We start from the raw sequence: 15,188 nt of genomic DNA, 5'->3' as shown, positions 1-15,188 counted from the left end.
TGTTAACTCCGGTGCGCAAATGCAGCCATAGCTGGGAAATTGTATGCAGCTGGAATAACAAACAGGACAAGAAACACATAAACACCACGATGCAAGAATGTCTGGTGGAAAGCAACTTTAACAAGGCTGCCACTATGTGAGTGAGTGGCTGATTCAAATGTCTGTACTCTATGCTGTTTACTAGAAAACAGGTCTTATTGATACATATTGCAGATTCACCAGACTATGCAATAGCTACAGTGGTACCTCAAGATACAAACTTCATTCATTCCTGTGTGTCTTTCATAATGTGTTTTTTTTTTCCATATGGTGAAGTGCTTTTTACATGTAAATGGCCTAATTCATTCCAAACTGTACTAAATAAGGTCGCTTCCTGTTGATTTGGGGGCCTTTCTGGTCACTTCCTGTTGATATAAGTTCACTTCCTGTTGTTTCGGGGGCATTTCAGAGTCACTTCCTGTTTTTGGGGGGATTTTAAGGTCACTTCCTATTCATATTGGGTCACTTCCTGTTGATTCGGGGGCATTTTGGGTCACTTCTTTTTGATCCCAGGTAACTTCCAGTTGATTTGGGGGAATTTTGGGTCACTTCCTGTTGATATCAGGTTACATCCTGCTGATTTGAGGGCATTTGAGAGTCACTTCCTGTTTTGAGGCATTTCAAGGTCACTTCTTTTTCATTTTGGGTCACTTCCTATTGATATCAGGTCACTTCCTGTTGATTTGGGGGACTTTCTGGTCACTTCCTGTTGATATGAGTTCACTTCCTGTTGTTTCGGGGGCATTTCAGAGTCACTTCCTGTTTTGGGGGGATTTCAAGGTCTCTTCATTTTCATTTTGGGTCACTTCCTGTTGATATCAGGCCACTTCTTCCTGTTGATATCAAATAACTTCCTGTCAATTTGGGAGCTTTTCAGGTCACTTCCTGTTGATATGAGTTCACTTCCTGTTGTTTTGGAGGCATTTGAGAGTCACTTCCTGTTTTGGTGGGATTTCAAGGTCACTTCCAATTCATACTGGGTCACTTCCTTTTCATTTTGGGTCACTTCCTGTTGATTTGGGGATCTTTTCAAGGTCACTTCCTGTTGCTTTTCCTTCATTTGCTGCCATTCCTCCCACTTCAAACGGGTTGGACGTCTCTGGTCTCTCAACCAATGAGTTTACCCTTCCCCTCAACGGAAATGCTATTGTTTTGCCACAACTGGATTCGTTACCTTATTACAATTCATCCTTAACACAGCTGCTCGAAACAGAAATGTTTAATCCATCTGCAGGCGACTGGGGGATGGATTTTTGATTGCTTGATGATTTTATGACACTGTGCGGGTGTGTGCTGGTCTTCATGAAAACGCATTCTTCCTAACGGCAAAACAGTACCGCTTTTGTCCACCTGCGTCGCTAACATTGACCAAAACTGATAAGTTACCAAGTGTTGCTTTAAAGCGAGTTACTTACCGGTAACTGTTTTGAACAAAAGCTAATGGATGCTAACCATTTGTATCGGTGTTATTGCTAATTGTAACCGCCGATTTACGTTGCTCTGTCATTTAGGACGAGACAAATTTATTTCATGTACATTTTTAGTTTCACTCCGCAAAGCTCTTCAACCAAAGGAAGTTAGACACAAGGACTTGTGGCTTCATCGTTTCAGAGTTTAACTCGCCATCTAGCTTAAAATGTGCACTGACGTCTTAGCGAGGACGGTAAAGGTGTGATTACGGCGCCACTTTTCAAATTTTCTGTGAGCGGGAATCACGTATCTTGTATAGTAGTACATATTATCATTTCGTAAGATGAATAATTTTTAATAAAGTGAAGAAAAAAACTCAATATTTTGTTGACAGAAGCACTTTTATGCATAGGCGGAGTTTGGCTTTTGGGTCGGGGGGCACAACATGTTGATGACCCCGAAACGCAGTGTCAGCAATAAGATTAACTTACAAGAATATTTATAATAATAAGTTGACAATGAGCGTTTTTTGTTTCCCATCATTCTTGAGGGGAATTCTACATCAGGCTGCTTAGGGAATACTTTTCGCCAAGATCGTCATCCATTGAATATGGTACGCCCGCCGGTGTCATGCCAATGTAGTTACCCCAGTCAAAAATTGTATCCCCTGGGCGGAGCCATATGGAGATAGATTTGTGTCTGTATTATTCAATCAAAAAAAGTTGCTTCAATCAAAATATATATTTTCAACCCCCAAAAAAATTCGAATGTGTTTGAATGCAAAAACAAATTTGAAACTCAAAAAACAAAAAATTCATGTGAAAAGTATTTTTCTTTGATTGATTTTTTTTTTTCCCCGTTTTTTTGATTGAAGTCATTTTTTTTTTCATTGATTTGTGTTTGGGCCACATTTTAGCTAGGACATTTTTGTCTTTATTATTCAATCAGAAAAAAAGTTGCTTCAAAAAAATATAGCTTTTCAAAAAGAAAATCACTTCAATCAAAAAAAAGAAAAATTTCAACCAAAAAACATTTTTTTACACTTAACTTTTCATTGAAAAAGTTTTCTTTGATTGAAGCAATCCTTTTTGTGTTTGGGCCATATTATGATTAGGACATTTGTGTCTGGATCATTCAATCCCCCCAAAAATATCATCTTTTAAAATATTACAATATATATATATATATATATATTTACACACACACCTATATATATATACACCTATATAAATATATACACACACACATACACGTGCATATATATTTATATATATATATATATGCATATATATATACACACACATATATATATATTTTTTTTATATGCAAAGCAAATGACCGTCTAAGGTGCTCAAAAATGATTTTGACCCATATATAAAAAAAATTTTTTTTTTTTTGTTTATTTCATCCGTTTGTGTTACAATTTTATTGCTTTACAACTTTATATATATATATATATATATATATATATATATATATATATATATATATATTAGACCCTATCCACGTGACGTCACAACTCCTTCCTCCTGACTGGTGCCGCCCAATTGTCCGTCAACACATCATGTTTCCCTGTTACGGCTACGTACATTCCTCCTATTTACGACGTGTTTTTCTGCTCGTTAACATTAATAATCAAAATGGTGAAGGCGTGTGTGGCGGTCGGTTGCAATAACAGAGAAGATAGACGGAGAAGACTGAGAGACTTGAAGTTCTACCGGATTCCGAGAGACCCGGAGAGAAGAGAGCGAGATGGGCTGCTGCAATTCGACGAGAAAACTGGGCTCCAAACGATTACCACAGATTATGTAGTAGTCATTTTATATCTGGTAAGATGCATTTAATATATATTTAGAGGGTTTGGGGCTGACAACCACAATTAAGATCATTGCTAGGCTAATCGCCGACAACATACACGTATGTATGTAGTGAGAGTGCTATTGCTAAACCATATAAACATTAAAAGCCCTAACTCCATTGACAAACGACATGAAATACATTAGACTTGACATTGGATGTTAGCAATAACAAAAGATTTTGAATTGAAAATTTCGTAACTCACCTTTCCAAGCACAAGATAGATTCCTGCCGAATTTTCGTGGACGAGGACCTGTTTCACCCAACCAGCAACGAAGTATTTATAAGCCTCCAAGCTCTTAAAGTTTTTCAAACTTTCGTGAGAATAGGCTGATTTTGTGTGGACAAGATAGTTGTACAGTTCAGGGTAGCTAGCAGATGTCAGGCAAATACGGCGGAGACAGCGGGTCGAAAAACATCGATGTAGGCATCAAATATGGATCTGGCGAATGGATAAACTGAAGCTTTTCCACATAACGCCTTTTATGCAACGCATCAAGTGAGTTTACGGCATCCGAAAGCACCGGGTCTTCCATGAAATGCATTATAAATTGCTCGATCAATTGAGACCATTGATAATACAGACACAAAATGACGGACAAGTGGGCGGAACCATACAGCGAGCACGTGATTTTGTGACGTCGGTGGGTAGGGTCTATAGGCAAGTGAATTACATGCAATGACACTTTTAAGCCACAAGGGGGGGGGGGGCTGGCCCTCCCTGCCCCCCCTTTAAAATCTGCTTATGTCGAGGTACCACTCTACAACTTAGCTCACTAAAGCAAAGTACAATAATTCTCAGTTTTCATTGACGATATCAGCGCGGTATTAATTTTGTAATGTTCATTATTGTAATGCATGGATCGGTTTTGTTACAAATCTTCTGTTGAACTCTGAATCATTGTTTAAACAGCTCTTGTATTGATGTAATAAGCTAACCTGATATCGGTGGGTCAAAGTGACATTTTGCAGGAGAGTTCTCACCATCTGACAAGACAAACACTGTCATGAATCTTCCGCCAGGTGGCACCAAAATCCTCTGACAGCCACAAATCCAACTAACAGGAGGAAGAAAAACATCATTCTATCTTCTTGAAAATGTATCATTGAAAATTGTCTTTGTGTATAAGTACATTCATCCGTTTGAATTCTATGATTTGAATAGCTGAAGTGATTGTCGATACCCGGATACTGAGAGTCAGAAGTATGTTGCAGTCTCCGGGGTTGTACAGCATCTGAATTAAGGGCTCAAAGGGGAGTTCCGACGTCTCAAAGGACCGGCCAAAGTTCCGTGACCGAAATAGTCGAAATCCACCGATATCGGACACGTCTGCTGTCAGGATCACCTAAAAGAAAGCATCAAATATGTATCTATATATTTCAATTCACATACATTTAGATTCCTAATCCAGGAATAACTATTATACAGTATTGTTAAATTGTTGAGATATTCTTCCAATTTGAGCATCATTTGCTAGAGTAAGACCATCGACTTAATAATACTTGACATTAAAGACCAAATGTGAAGTAATTTCATAACATGCCAAATAGGGTCACAATTAAAGTAATTAAACATTGTCCAACAAATAAAGCATGAAAAAATAATTTATATGTTGTATATTTGGCAAAATAATCGTGTTTCCGAAGTTTGAGCCTGAAAGGGGACGAACCCGGAAGTGATACGTCACATCGAGAACAGCGATGGCAGCGCTCCATACGGCCGCCATACAAATCCCTTCAAACAATGATTCATAAAGCGATATATAAGCGACAGATCGAGCGCAAGGGAGGAGATCAAAGTTTTTGAAGAGTTGGAGGAAGAAGAGAAGGTTGGAATTTTATGTTGGACCTAACATGTATTAGCCAGACGCTAATCAGGATGCAAACAATGTGCCTGACCCATTGAGATGACAAGATTGGTAAGAAATAGGCTGTTATTATTTTCATGATTTGAAGTTGCAGGCATTTGCACATAATTTTATGTTTTTGTCTATCTGATGATATTGTTTGAAAAAAAAATAATAATCAGACTTCATGTTCATTTTGGCAGATCCGGCAATTCTCGTGCATATAAAATAATAATATAAAAACGTTGGGGGGAAAGAAGGAGATGAGACGTTGATGGCTTTCTCCACTTTATTGTGGTAACAATAAGAAAACAAAATATTAGCGGACTGCCCAAGTTTTGCTTCTCGCTCACCTCCTCCTCGCCTCCTACTACGATCTATCGCTGAGATGGTTGAAGCCTGGGACCGTGTGCTTCAGATGAGACCAAGATTGAGCTTTTTGGCAGCAAACACTCTAAGTGGGTCTGGCGTGCCACGAAAGATGCGCATGCTGAAAAGCACCTCATACCCACTGTGAAGTATGGGGGTGGGTCAGTGATGCTGTGGGGCTCTTTCGCTTCCAAAGGCCCTGGGAACCTTGTCAGGGTACATGGCATCATGAATGCTTTGAAATACCAGGACATTTGAAATCAAAATCTGTTGCCCTCTGCCCGAAAGCTGAAGATGGGTCGTCACTGGGTCTTTCAGCAAGACAATGACCCTAAACATATGGCCAAATCTACACAGAAATGGTTCACCAGACACAAAATTAAGCTCCTCCCATGGCCATCTCAGTCCCCAGACCTTATTTTGTTGGCAAAAGGGGGTTGTACAAAGTATTAACACAGGGGTGCTAATAATTGTGACACACATTATTTGATGTCAAAGAATTATTTCTTTATGTGAGATTTTTGCCCCACTGAATAAATGCACTTGTATTGAAGGTTGGATTTTTCTCTTTTTTTCCATTAAGGTCCCATATTATTTGAAAAAAAAAAAAAAAAAAAAAAATTTGAAGCTAAAAAACACATCTTGTGCCAATAATTATGGAGGGCACTGTATATGTGTCTTATCTTTCCATTCCAACAATAATTTACAGAAAAATATGGCATATTTTATAGATGGTTTGAATTGTGATTAACTACGATTAATTAATTTTTAAGCTGTGATTAACTCAATTAAAAATTTTAATCGCTTGACAGCCCTAGTTTTAATATAAAATTTCTATAAGTTGTACTGACATTTATCTTGTAAGAACTACAAGTCTTTCTATCCATGGATCGCTTTAACAGAATGTTAATAATGTTAATGCCATCTTGTTGATTTATTGTTATAATAAACAAATACAGTCCTTATGTACCGTATGTTGAATGTATATATCCGTCTTATCTTTCCAACAATAATTTACAGAAAAATATGGCATATTTTATAGATGGTTTGAATTGCGATTAATTGCGATTAATTACGATTAATTTTTAAGCTGTAATTAACTCGATTAAAATTTTTAATCGTTTGACAGCCCTAATTTATTAAAAAGCTCTTTGTGATTCCACTCGGTCAGCTTTGACAGCCACGCCAACAATGCAGGCCCCCAATTAATCAGCCCCGTGTCCCATCAATATATTATGACGCCTATGGGCTGTGAATGCTCTTGTTTCAGCGCCATTGACGGCGCTAGACGTCCAACCAGTCAAAATTAATTAAATGTCATGAGCATTGTCAATGGCAGGCTGTGACGTAACGTATTCAGTTTTTTTTTTTTTTTTTTTAAACAGTGTAACCATTTTAAAACAATAAATCGATTCTTAGTGAGAGCCTATCGGTGATCGGTGTATCTTTTTGATATAGTTATTATGAGCGGGGTGCAAAATTTCCGATTGTTAGATTATTCGCGATTCGGCCGTGGAAGATTTGAGAACGATTCACAAACATCCAAATTCCGATTATTGAATTATACCAGGTAAAGCGGAAATAAAACACAGTCAGCACGGTCTTCAGGAAGCAATGAGGAACGGACCGAGAGTAAATATCATGTTCAACTCATGCCGCTAGATCGCAATCGAATCGTTAGGTGCCCCAAGATTCCCACCTCTAGTTATTATTAGTGTTTTTAGTAGGGCTGTCAAATGATTAAAATTTTTAAACGAGTTAATCACAGCTTAAAAATTATTTAATCGTAATTAATCGCAATTCAAACCATCTCTAAAATATGCCATATTTTTCTGTAAATAATTGTTGGAATGGAAAGATAAGACACACGATGGATATATACTGTACATACAACATACTTTACATAAGTACTGTATTTGTTTATTATAACAATAAATCCACAAATGGCATTATTAACATTCTTTCTGTTAAGGTGATCCACGGATAGAAAGACTTGTAGTTCTTAAAAGATAAATGTTATAGTTACAAGTTATAGTAATTTTATATTAAAACCCCTCTTCATGTTTTCGTTTTAATAAAATTTGTAAAAATTTCAATCAAAAGTAGAGGTAATATAATAATAATAAGAATAAAAATAACAATAATAAGAATAGAGTGACCAAAGTCTGAGTAAGTTTTACGTGTATTTTGCATAACTATTTTGATATGGAATGCCAGTTCATTTTGGATTGTTGTTTAACTGTGTGAGAATAGGGCCTCATTACTATAGACTGAAGTGCTGTTCTTTTTGTGAACATTTTTTTTTTTTTTTTGAGAGAGATAGGAATAATATTTTTGTTGTGCTTTCACTAAATAATACTTATGTTTGATGTGAAGGAGTTGCCGAAGCTTATGCCAATAAATGGCGCGGTCCAAAGAACGCCTGTGTCCACTCGCCTTTATAACATATATATCTCTGTACTAGAGCTGTCCCTGACTAGTCGACGTTGTCGACGTCATCGATGACGTAAATGCATCGACGGGCAAAACATACGGCCGACGGGTAATGACTGGTTTAAAAAAAAAAATTACACGCGGATAAAGTTTAGAATGGCAGGCGCTCGCAATGCAAGCGGTTGTTACTGGCACCCCCAAGGGGGCCGCTGTTATTTCAATGTGACTGGCATTGTCAGATTGAGCAAAGAGGAAGAAAGTGGACGAGCGAGGGAGAGGGAGCGAGATCGGTGAGTTGGGAAAGTGCGCGGGTACCGCGGAGTTCAGTGGCTGCATCCCCCACGTTTTTGTTCTGGTCAATAAAAGTATCCAAAAAGAGCCATCCGACGCCTCTCGGGGTTTTTATGCACGGCCCCGCCTTCCTGAGGAGGAAATCTGACGAACCGACGACAACGAGCCAAATGAACCGCCGGTTCACTCTTCACAAGGCGAGGAGTTGAAAACACCGCCAATTACCAAACAGGGCAGAATTGGTGACACGTGAAAGTGGCATAAAGCCAAAAAAGCGGACCAGAATAGCCAGAGCCTGGAATTATTTCAAGGAAAATATGGAGGGTGCCACTGTGTGTACTTTTTGCTAAGCTGAGCTCGCATACCACAGTGGCACAAACACTTGAAACACCATCACCCAAGTGTAATTTTCGAAGACAACAAGAAACAACAAACTAGCGGATTGGAAGTCCATACAACTTTCTAACGATTTTTTTTTTAAATGGAAGTTACCTTTATGTGCCTCGTATCAACGTGGATTTTTATTTAATAAAATAATTAATGTATATATTAGGGCTGTCAAAATTATTGCGTTAACACGCGGTAATTAATTTTTTAAATTAATCACGTTAAAATATTTGACGCAATTAACGCACATGTCCTGCTCAGACAGTATTCTGCCTTTTGGTAAGTTTTACAGCAAGGCTTTTTGTACTGTCTAACAGCGAACTCTTGTGGTCGCTTTGCGACATGGTTTATTGTCTTCTTGCCGGTTCATATGGCTGCACGACGTCTCAGGCTGAAGCCTACGTTGTAATGTTGTGCTTATATGATCATTGACAAGATTTGTCCGTAAGTATGGTTGTTGTAAAGAATGTACGTATTTTGTTAGTAAGCGAAATGCTCTATTTTTTGTATGAGACGCTTTTTGTTTATGTTTAGTGAACCTGTATAGCGTGCTAAGCTAACGTTGTTGCTAATGCAATGCTTGTGTACTTTTTTTTGGTAGTTTCACTACGGTCTAAAGAGGACAGTGGTTTGAGGCTATTTTATTAATAAATCAGATGAAAAAGGAAGAAGTCTGATTATTAAGGCGTCGTTCACTAGCTGTCTAGCTTTGGAAAAAGTAGACGCTTCGGAGTGAGGACAGCATAGACAGATTTAAATGACAGTAGAGTGAAACGCCCACTACAGTCCTTATGTACCGTATGTTGAATGTATATATATCCATCTTGTGTCTTATCTTTCCATTCCAACAATTTATTTTACAGAATATATATATAATTTACAGAAAAATATGGCATATTTTATAGATGGTTTGAATTGCGATTAATTGCGATTAATCACGATTAATTAATTTTTAAGCTGTAATTAACTCGATTAAAAATTTTAAACGTTTGACAGCCCTGAGATATATATATATATATTAGATTAGTCGGCTAATCGTAAAAATAGTCACCTGACTAATCGGGAGGAAATTAGTCGTTTGGGAGAGTCCTACTCTGTACATATCTTACCCAAAATACAACAAGAGACACATAATTGCCACTAAAAGAAAGAAAACTTACAGAAATATGTGTGGAGCACAAATAGCACAATGCAACAGCATAAACGTCTCACAACTACTAATTCTCCCACGTTTATAAGGAATAACATTAGTATGGAACGGCGCTGCCCCCAAGCGGCCGGTGGCATTCTCTTCACTCTTAATGTCCATAAACGGCATCATTGTAATCTGTTTGAGGCAATGTGTGAGCGGGTCATTCAGTGCATGCGTTAATTGCGTCAAATATTTTAACGTGATTAATTTTAGAAAATAATTAACGCCCGTTAACGCGATAATTTTGACAGCCCTAGTTTTTAGTCGTGCTTGGATCATATTAGGCGATTCACACGTGAAATGCGTTTCATCACATCGACTCAGTCACATATTAATTTCGTATTTTGAAGGACTGCATTTGTTTTTGTTTTTTCAGGAGAGCCACCTTGCCAGAGTGATCCGGGCTGACAGCAATACCAAACTCTGTCTGGATGAAGGTGTGGTTGATCAAGTGGGTCACATCAGTGAATGTCTTCCCGTAGTCTTCACTGACAGACAAAAAGTGGCATTTCATTGAAGTCAATTATGGGAAAAAAAAATATTGCTTTAGCTCGTGTTAGCGCTCACCTCCTGTACAGGTTGGACTGGCCAAAACGCATCATAAACAAAGGCACCTGGAATGTGGTCAACACCAGAATCACCTGGCGTGGGAAAAAGAGAGATGATAACCATGAACTTGTTGGTCACTGTCACTCAAGTGGGCATGAATTAGAATAGAAAGGAATAAAAGAGATACATTAGACAGCCTTTATTTTCACTGTATAGAGTACAACAATAGCTGAAGCTTCACCAAAACGTGCAGCACAAAAAAAAGAAGCAAAAGTTCAATAAGGTTAATATAAAAAGTTACACATGTTGCAGTGTACACAGATTGGGAATAAAGTGATAAAGTGACGAGCAGCAAGTGGTGATGTAACAACAGTACCGTAATTTTCGGACTATGTTGCGCACCTGACTATAAGCCGCCACCCACCAAATTTGACACGAAAACGGCATTTGTGTCTTTGATAAGCCGCACCGGACTATAGACCCTACTCACATGACGTCACAACCACGCCCCCACGTCATATTGTCCGTCAACTCGTCACTGTTGATGCATTACCGCTACATAAATTCTTCCTATTATGGCGTCTTTTTCTGCTCGTTAACATTAATAATCAAAATGGTGAAGGCGTGTGTGGCGGTCGGTTGCAATAACAGAGAAGATAGACGGAGAGACTTGAAGTTTTACCGGATTCCGAGAGACCCGTAGAGGAGAGCGAGATGGGCTGCTGCAATTCGACGAGAAAACTGGGCCACAAACGATTACCACAGATTATGTAGTAGTCATTTTATATCTGGTAAGATGCATTTCATATATATTTAGAGGGTTTTGAGCTGACAACCACAATTAAGATCATTGCTAGGCTAATCGCCGACAACATACACTCAGACGTTGTGAATGAACTACCTGAAAATATTTAATTATAAGGGAATAATAAGGCATTTGTCATACAATTAATTTACAATTTCGCTATTGAGGTCAAAAGCCAAAAAATAAATTCAACTAGGGACAATCTGGAGTAGTGCTGTCGCACATCATATTTATTACATATTATATATGTATGTAGTGAGAGTGCTATCGCTAAACCATATAAACATTAAAAGCCCTAGCTCCATTGACAAACGACATGAAATACATTAGACTTGAAAGTGGATGTTAGCAAGAACAAAAGATTTTGAATTGAAAATTTCGTAACTCACCTTCCCGAGCACAAGATAGATTTCTGCCGAATTTTCGTGGACGAGGACCTGTTTCACCCAACCAGCAACGAAGTATTTATAAGCCTCCAAGCTCTTAAAGTTTTTCAAACTTTGGTGAGAATTGGCTGATTTTGTGTGGACAAGATAGTTGTAAATATCAGGGTAGCTAGCAGATATCAGGCAAATACGGCGAAGACAGCGGGTCGAAAAACATCGATTTAGGCATGAAATATGGATCTGGCGAATGGATAAACTGAAGCTTTTCCACATAACGCCTTTTATGGAACGCATCCGATGAGTTTACAGCGTCAGATAACACCGGGGCTTCCATAAATTGCTCTATAAATTGCACGACTAATTGAAACCATTGAGAATAGGGCTAAAAAATGACGGACAATATGGCGGCCGGATACAGCGACACGTCATTTTGTGACGTAGGTGAGTAGGGTCTATAAGCCGCAGCTGTCTTCTGTGGCGCGAGAAGTGGTATGGTGAGGGTGCTGCAGCACCCTCTGGTGTTGGCGAGAAAAAGTGTTTCGGTACATTTTTTTTTTCCAATGTTGAAAAACTTTTTTTTGGGGTACAATTGATAGAAGGTTTTATGACGTCAACCTGAATCAGAACAAATTCACTATCTGTAACATCTTACAGCAAGCATTAAAAAAAACAAATCCAAACAAAACAGTTCGAGTAGTGTCTGGTCTTTAATTGTTACAGTTAAAATTTATATTCACATAAAATAAATACTGTCACGCAAAGCACACTTACCCCAGATTCATCTCCCACCCATGCAAGTGACAGAGACCCCATGGTCCTCACTTTAAAGTTGAACTGCGGGAAGAGGAAACAAATAAGCAAAGATAATTACTGGAATCATCTTATCATTTAGAGCAGTGTTGTCAAATGTACTGCCCGCGGGCCGGAAGCGGCCTGCCTGAGGGTCCAATCTGGCCCGCGGGGTTGCACGCTGTAGCTCATTCAATCCATACATGCAAAATCACGTGTTTTTACTTTGACATCGGCGCGATAAACCCATAGATTTGTATGATCGAGAGCATGCATTACTGCACTTGGCTTACTTTCGTATCCGCAATTACATTAGTTCATTTGCCCCTTCTTGGTCAAAATGGACTGGACGACCAGCACAGTCAATAGCAGCCAATGAGTTGACAAAGAAGCAAGGGCGGACTGGCATACCATGAGGGGGCCCATAGTCCAAGGAGTAGACCCTAGAATTAGTGCACCCGCATAATCCAAGTATTACGGTAAATGCAACGAGCGGAATGGCAGTAGACTTCCGTGTGCTTGCGTTATTCTGAAAACGGAATAAAGTCGCTTGATCTTTAAACCCTCTATCTACATGTGCGTTACATGCACAGTCACATACAGTGGGGCAAATAAGTATTAGTCAACCACTAATTGTGCAAGTTCTCCCACTTGAAAATATTAGAGGCCTGTAATGGTCAACATGGGTAAACCTCAACCATGAGAGACAGAAGGTGGAAAAAAAACAGAAAATCACATTGTTTGATTTTTAAAGACTTTATTTCCAAATTGGAGTGGAAAATAAGTATTTGGTCACCTACAAACAAGCAAGATTTCTGGCTGTCAAAGAGGTCTAACTTCTTCTAACGAGGTCTAACGAGGCTCCACTCGTTACTTGTATTAATGGCACCTATTTTAACTCATTATCGGTATAAAAGACACCTGTCCCCAACCTCAGTCAGTCACACTCCAAACTTCACTATGGCCAAAACCAAAGAGCTGTCGAAGGACACCAGAGACAAAATTGTAGACCTGCACCAGGCTGTGAAGACTGAATCTGCAATAGGTAAAACGCTTGGTGTAAAGAAATCAACCGTGGGAGCAAATATTAGAAAATGGAAGACATACAAGACCACTGATACTCTCCCTCGATCTGGGGCTCCATGCAAGATCTCACCCCGTGGCGTCAAAATGATATCAAGAATGGTGAGCAAAAATCCCAGAACCACACGGGCGGACCTAGTGAATGACCTAAGTGACAGTGACAAAGGCTACTATCAGTAACACAATGCGCCGTCAGGGACTCAAATCCTGCACTGCCAGACGTGTCCCTCTGCTGAAGAAAGTACAAGTCCAGGCCCGTCTGCGGTTCGCTAGAGCAGGGGTTCCCAACCTATTCCACTAAGGCACACTGTGGGTGCAGGATTTCATTCTTACCAAACAAGATGACAACACTTTTTCCCCAATCTGGTGTTTTACAAGTGCAATCAGTTGATTGCAGTCAGGTGTGGCTTGTTTTAGCAGAAGCCTCATTGGTTCAACTGTCTCTGCTGGATCGGCTGGAACAAAAACCAGGACCCACAGTGTGCCTTGAGGACTGGGTTGAAAACCCCTGCGCTAGAGAGCATTTGGATGATCCAGAAGAGGACTGGGAGAATGTGTTACGGTCAGATGAAACCAAAATAGAACTTTTTGGTAGAAACACAGGTTCTCGTGTTTGGAGGAGAAAGAATACTCAATTGCATCCGAAGAACACCATGCCCACTGTGAAGCATAGGGGTGGAAACATCATGCTTTGGGGCTGTTTTTCTGCAAAGGGAACAGGACGACTGATCTGTGTAAAGGAAAGAATGAATGGGGCCGTGAATCGAGAGATTTTGAGTGAAAATCTCCTTCCGTCAGCAAGGGCATTAAAGATGAGACGTGCCTTGGGTCTTTCAAGCATGACAATAATCCCAAACACACAGCCAGGGCAACAAAAGAGTGGCTTCGTAAGAAGCATTTCAAGGTCCTGGAGTGGCCTAGCCAGTCTCCAGCTCTCAACCCCATAGAAAATCTGTGGAGGGAGTGGGTGTTGCCCAACGACAGCCCCAAAACATCACTGCTCTAGAGGAGATCTGCATGGAGGAATGGGCCAAAATACCAGCGACAGTGTGTGAAAAGCTTGTGAAGATTTACAGAAAACGTTTGGCCTCCGTTATTGCCAACAAAGGGTACATAACAAAGTATTGAGATGAACTATTGGTATTGAACAAATACTTATTTTCCACCATGATTTGCAAATAAATTCTTTAAAAATCAAACAATGTGATACAGTATTCTGTTTTTTTTTGTCCACATTCTGTCTCTCATGGTTGAGGTTTACCCATGTTGACAATTACAGGCCTCTTTAATATTTTCAAGTGGGAGAACTTGCACACTTGGTGGTTGACTAAATACTTTCTCCCACTGTACGTAAGTACAATATTATGCGATTCCACTCAGCAACAAGTCATTTTAGTAGATGGTAGTTGTGGCCAAGGTTAGTGAATATTATTAGTGGACCTCTCCGACTACTCCCATATTCAACATTATGTATTTTTACTGTACCAAAATTTAGAAAATTATTTAAAAACCTTACATGTATAGTGTACTTTGATCAGGTTACAGTTACCTTTAGTGGTACTGTAAATCCACAATTCTGAATAGTTTCTGGCCAAGGTAAGTGAATATACGTAAGTAGTGGAACACTCCGACTACTCCCATACTCAACATTTTTTTACTGTACCAATATTTAGAAAAGGAATTAAAAGTCCTACATGTAAACTCTGATCAGGTTACAGTTCTCATTTTTGTGGTACTATAAATCCACAATC

General features: G+C 39.1%; 1 protein-coding gene across 1 annotated transcript in view; it reads right to left on the bottom strand.

The window, feature by feature from the left end:
• The window catches only part of LOC130921626 (sortilin-like), a 47,290-nt gene that overhangs the window by 18,999 nt on the left and 13,103 nt on the right, over window positions 1–15,188 (bottom strand). Inside the window, exons 2-6 of the mRNA XM_057845724.1 lie at window positions 12,337–12,399; window positions 10,393–10,466; window positions 10,211–10,313; window positions 4,491–4,652; window positions 4,291–4,364 (exon numbers count right to left, since the gene is read on the bottom strand). Of these exons, the coding sequence (XP_057701707.1) occupies window positions 4,291–4,364; window positions 4,491–4,652; window positions 10,211–10,313; window positions 10,393–10,466; window positions 12,337–12,399 (476 nt within the window). The remainder of the gene's footprint in view (window positions 1–4,290; window positions 4,365–4,490; window positions 4,653–10,210; window positions 10,314–10,392; window positions 10,467–12,336; window positions 12,400–15,188) is intronic.

The sequence above is a fragment of the Corythoichthys intestinalis genome, chromosome 9 (genome assembly GCF_030265065.1).
Source record: "Corythoichthys intestinalis isolate RoL2023-P3 chromosome 9, ASM3026506v1, whole genome shotgun sequence".
NCBI classification, from domain to species: domain Eukaryota; kingdom Metazoa; phylum Chordata; class Actinopteri; order Syngnathiformes; family Syngnathidae; genus Corythoichthys; species Corythoichthys intestinalis.
The sequence above is the reverse complement of the archived record's forward strand: the minus strand, read 5'-3'. Positions and strand labels throughout refer to the sequence as shown.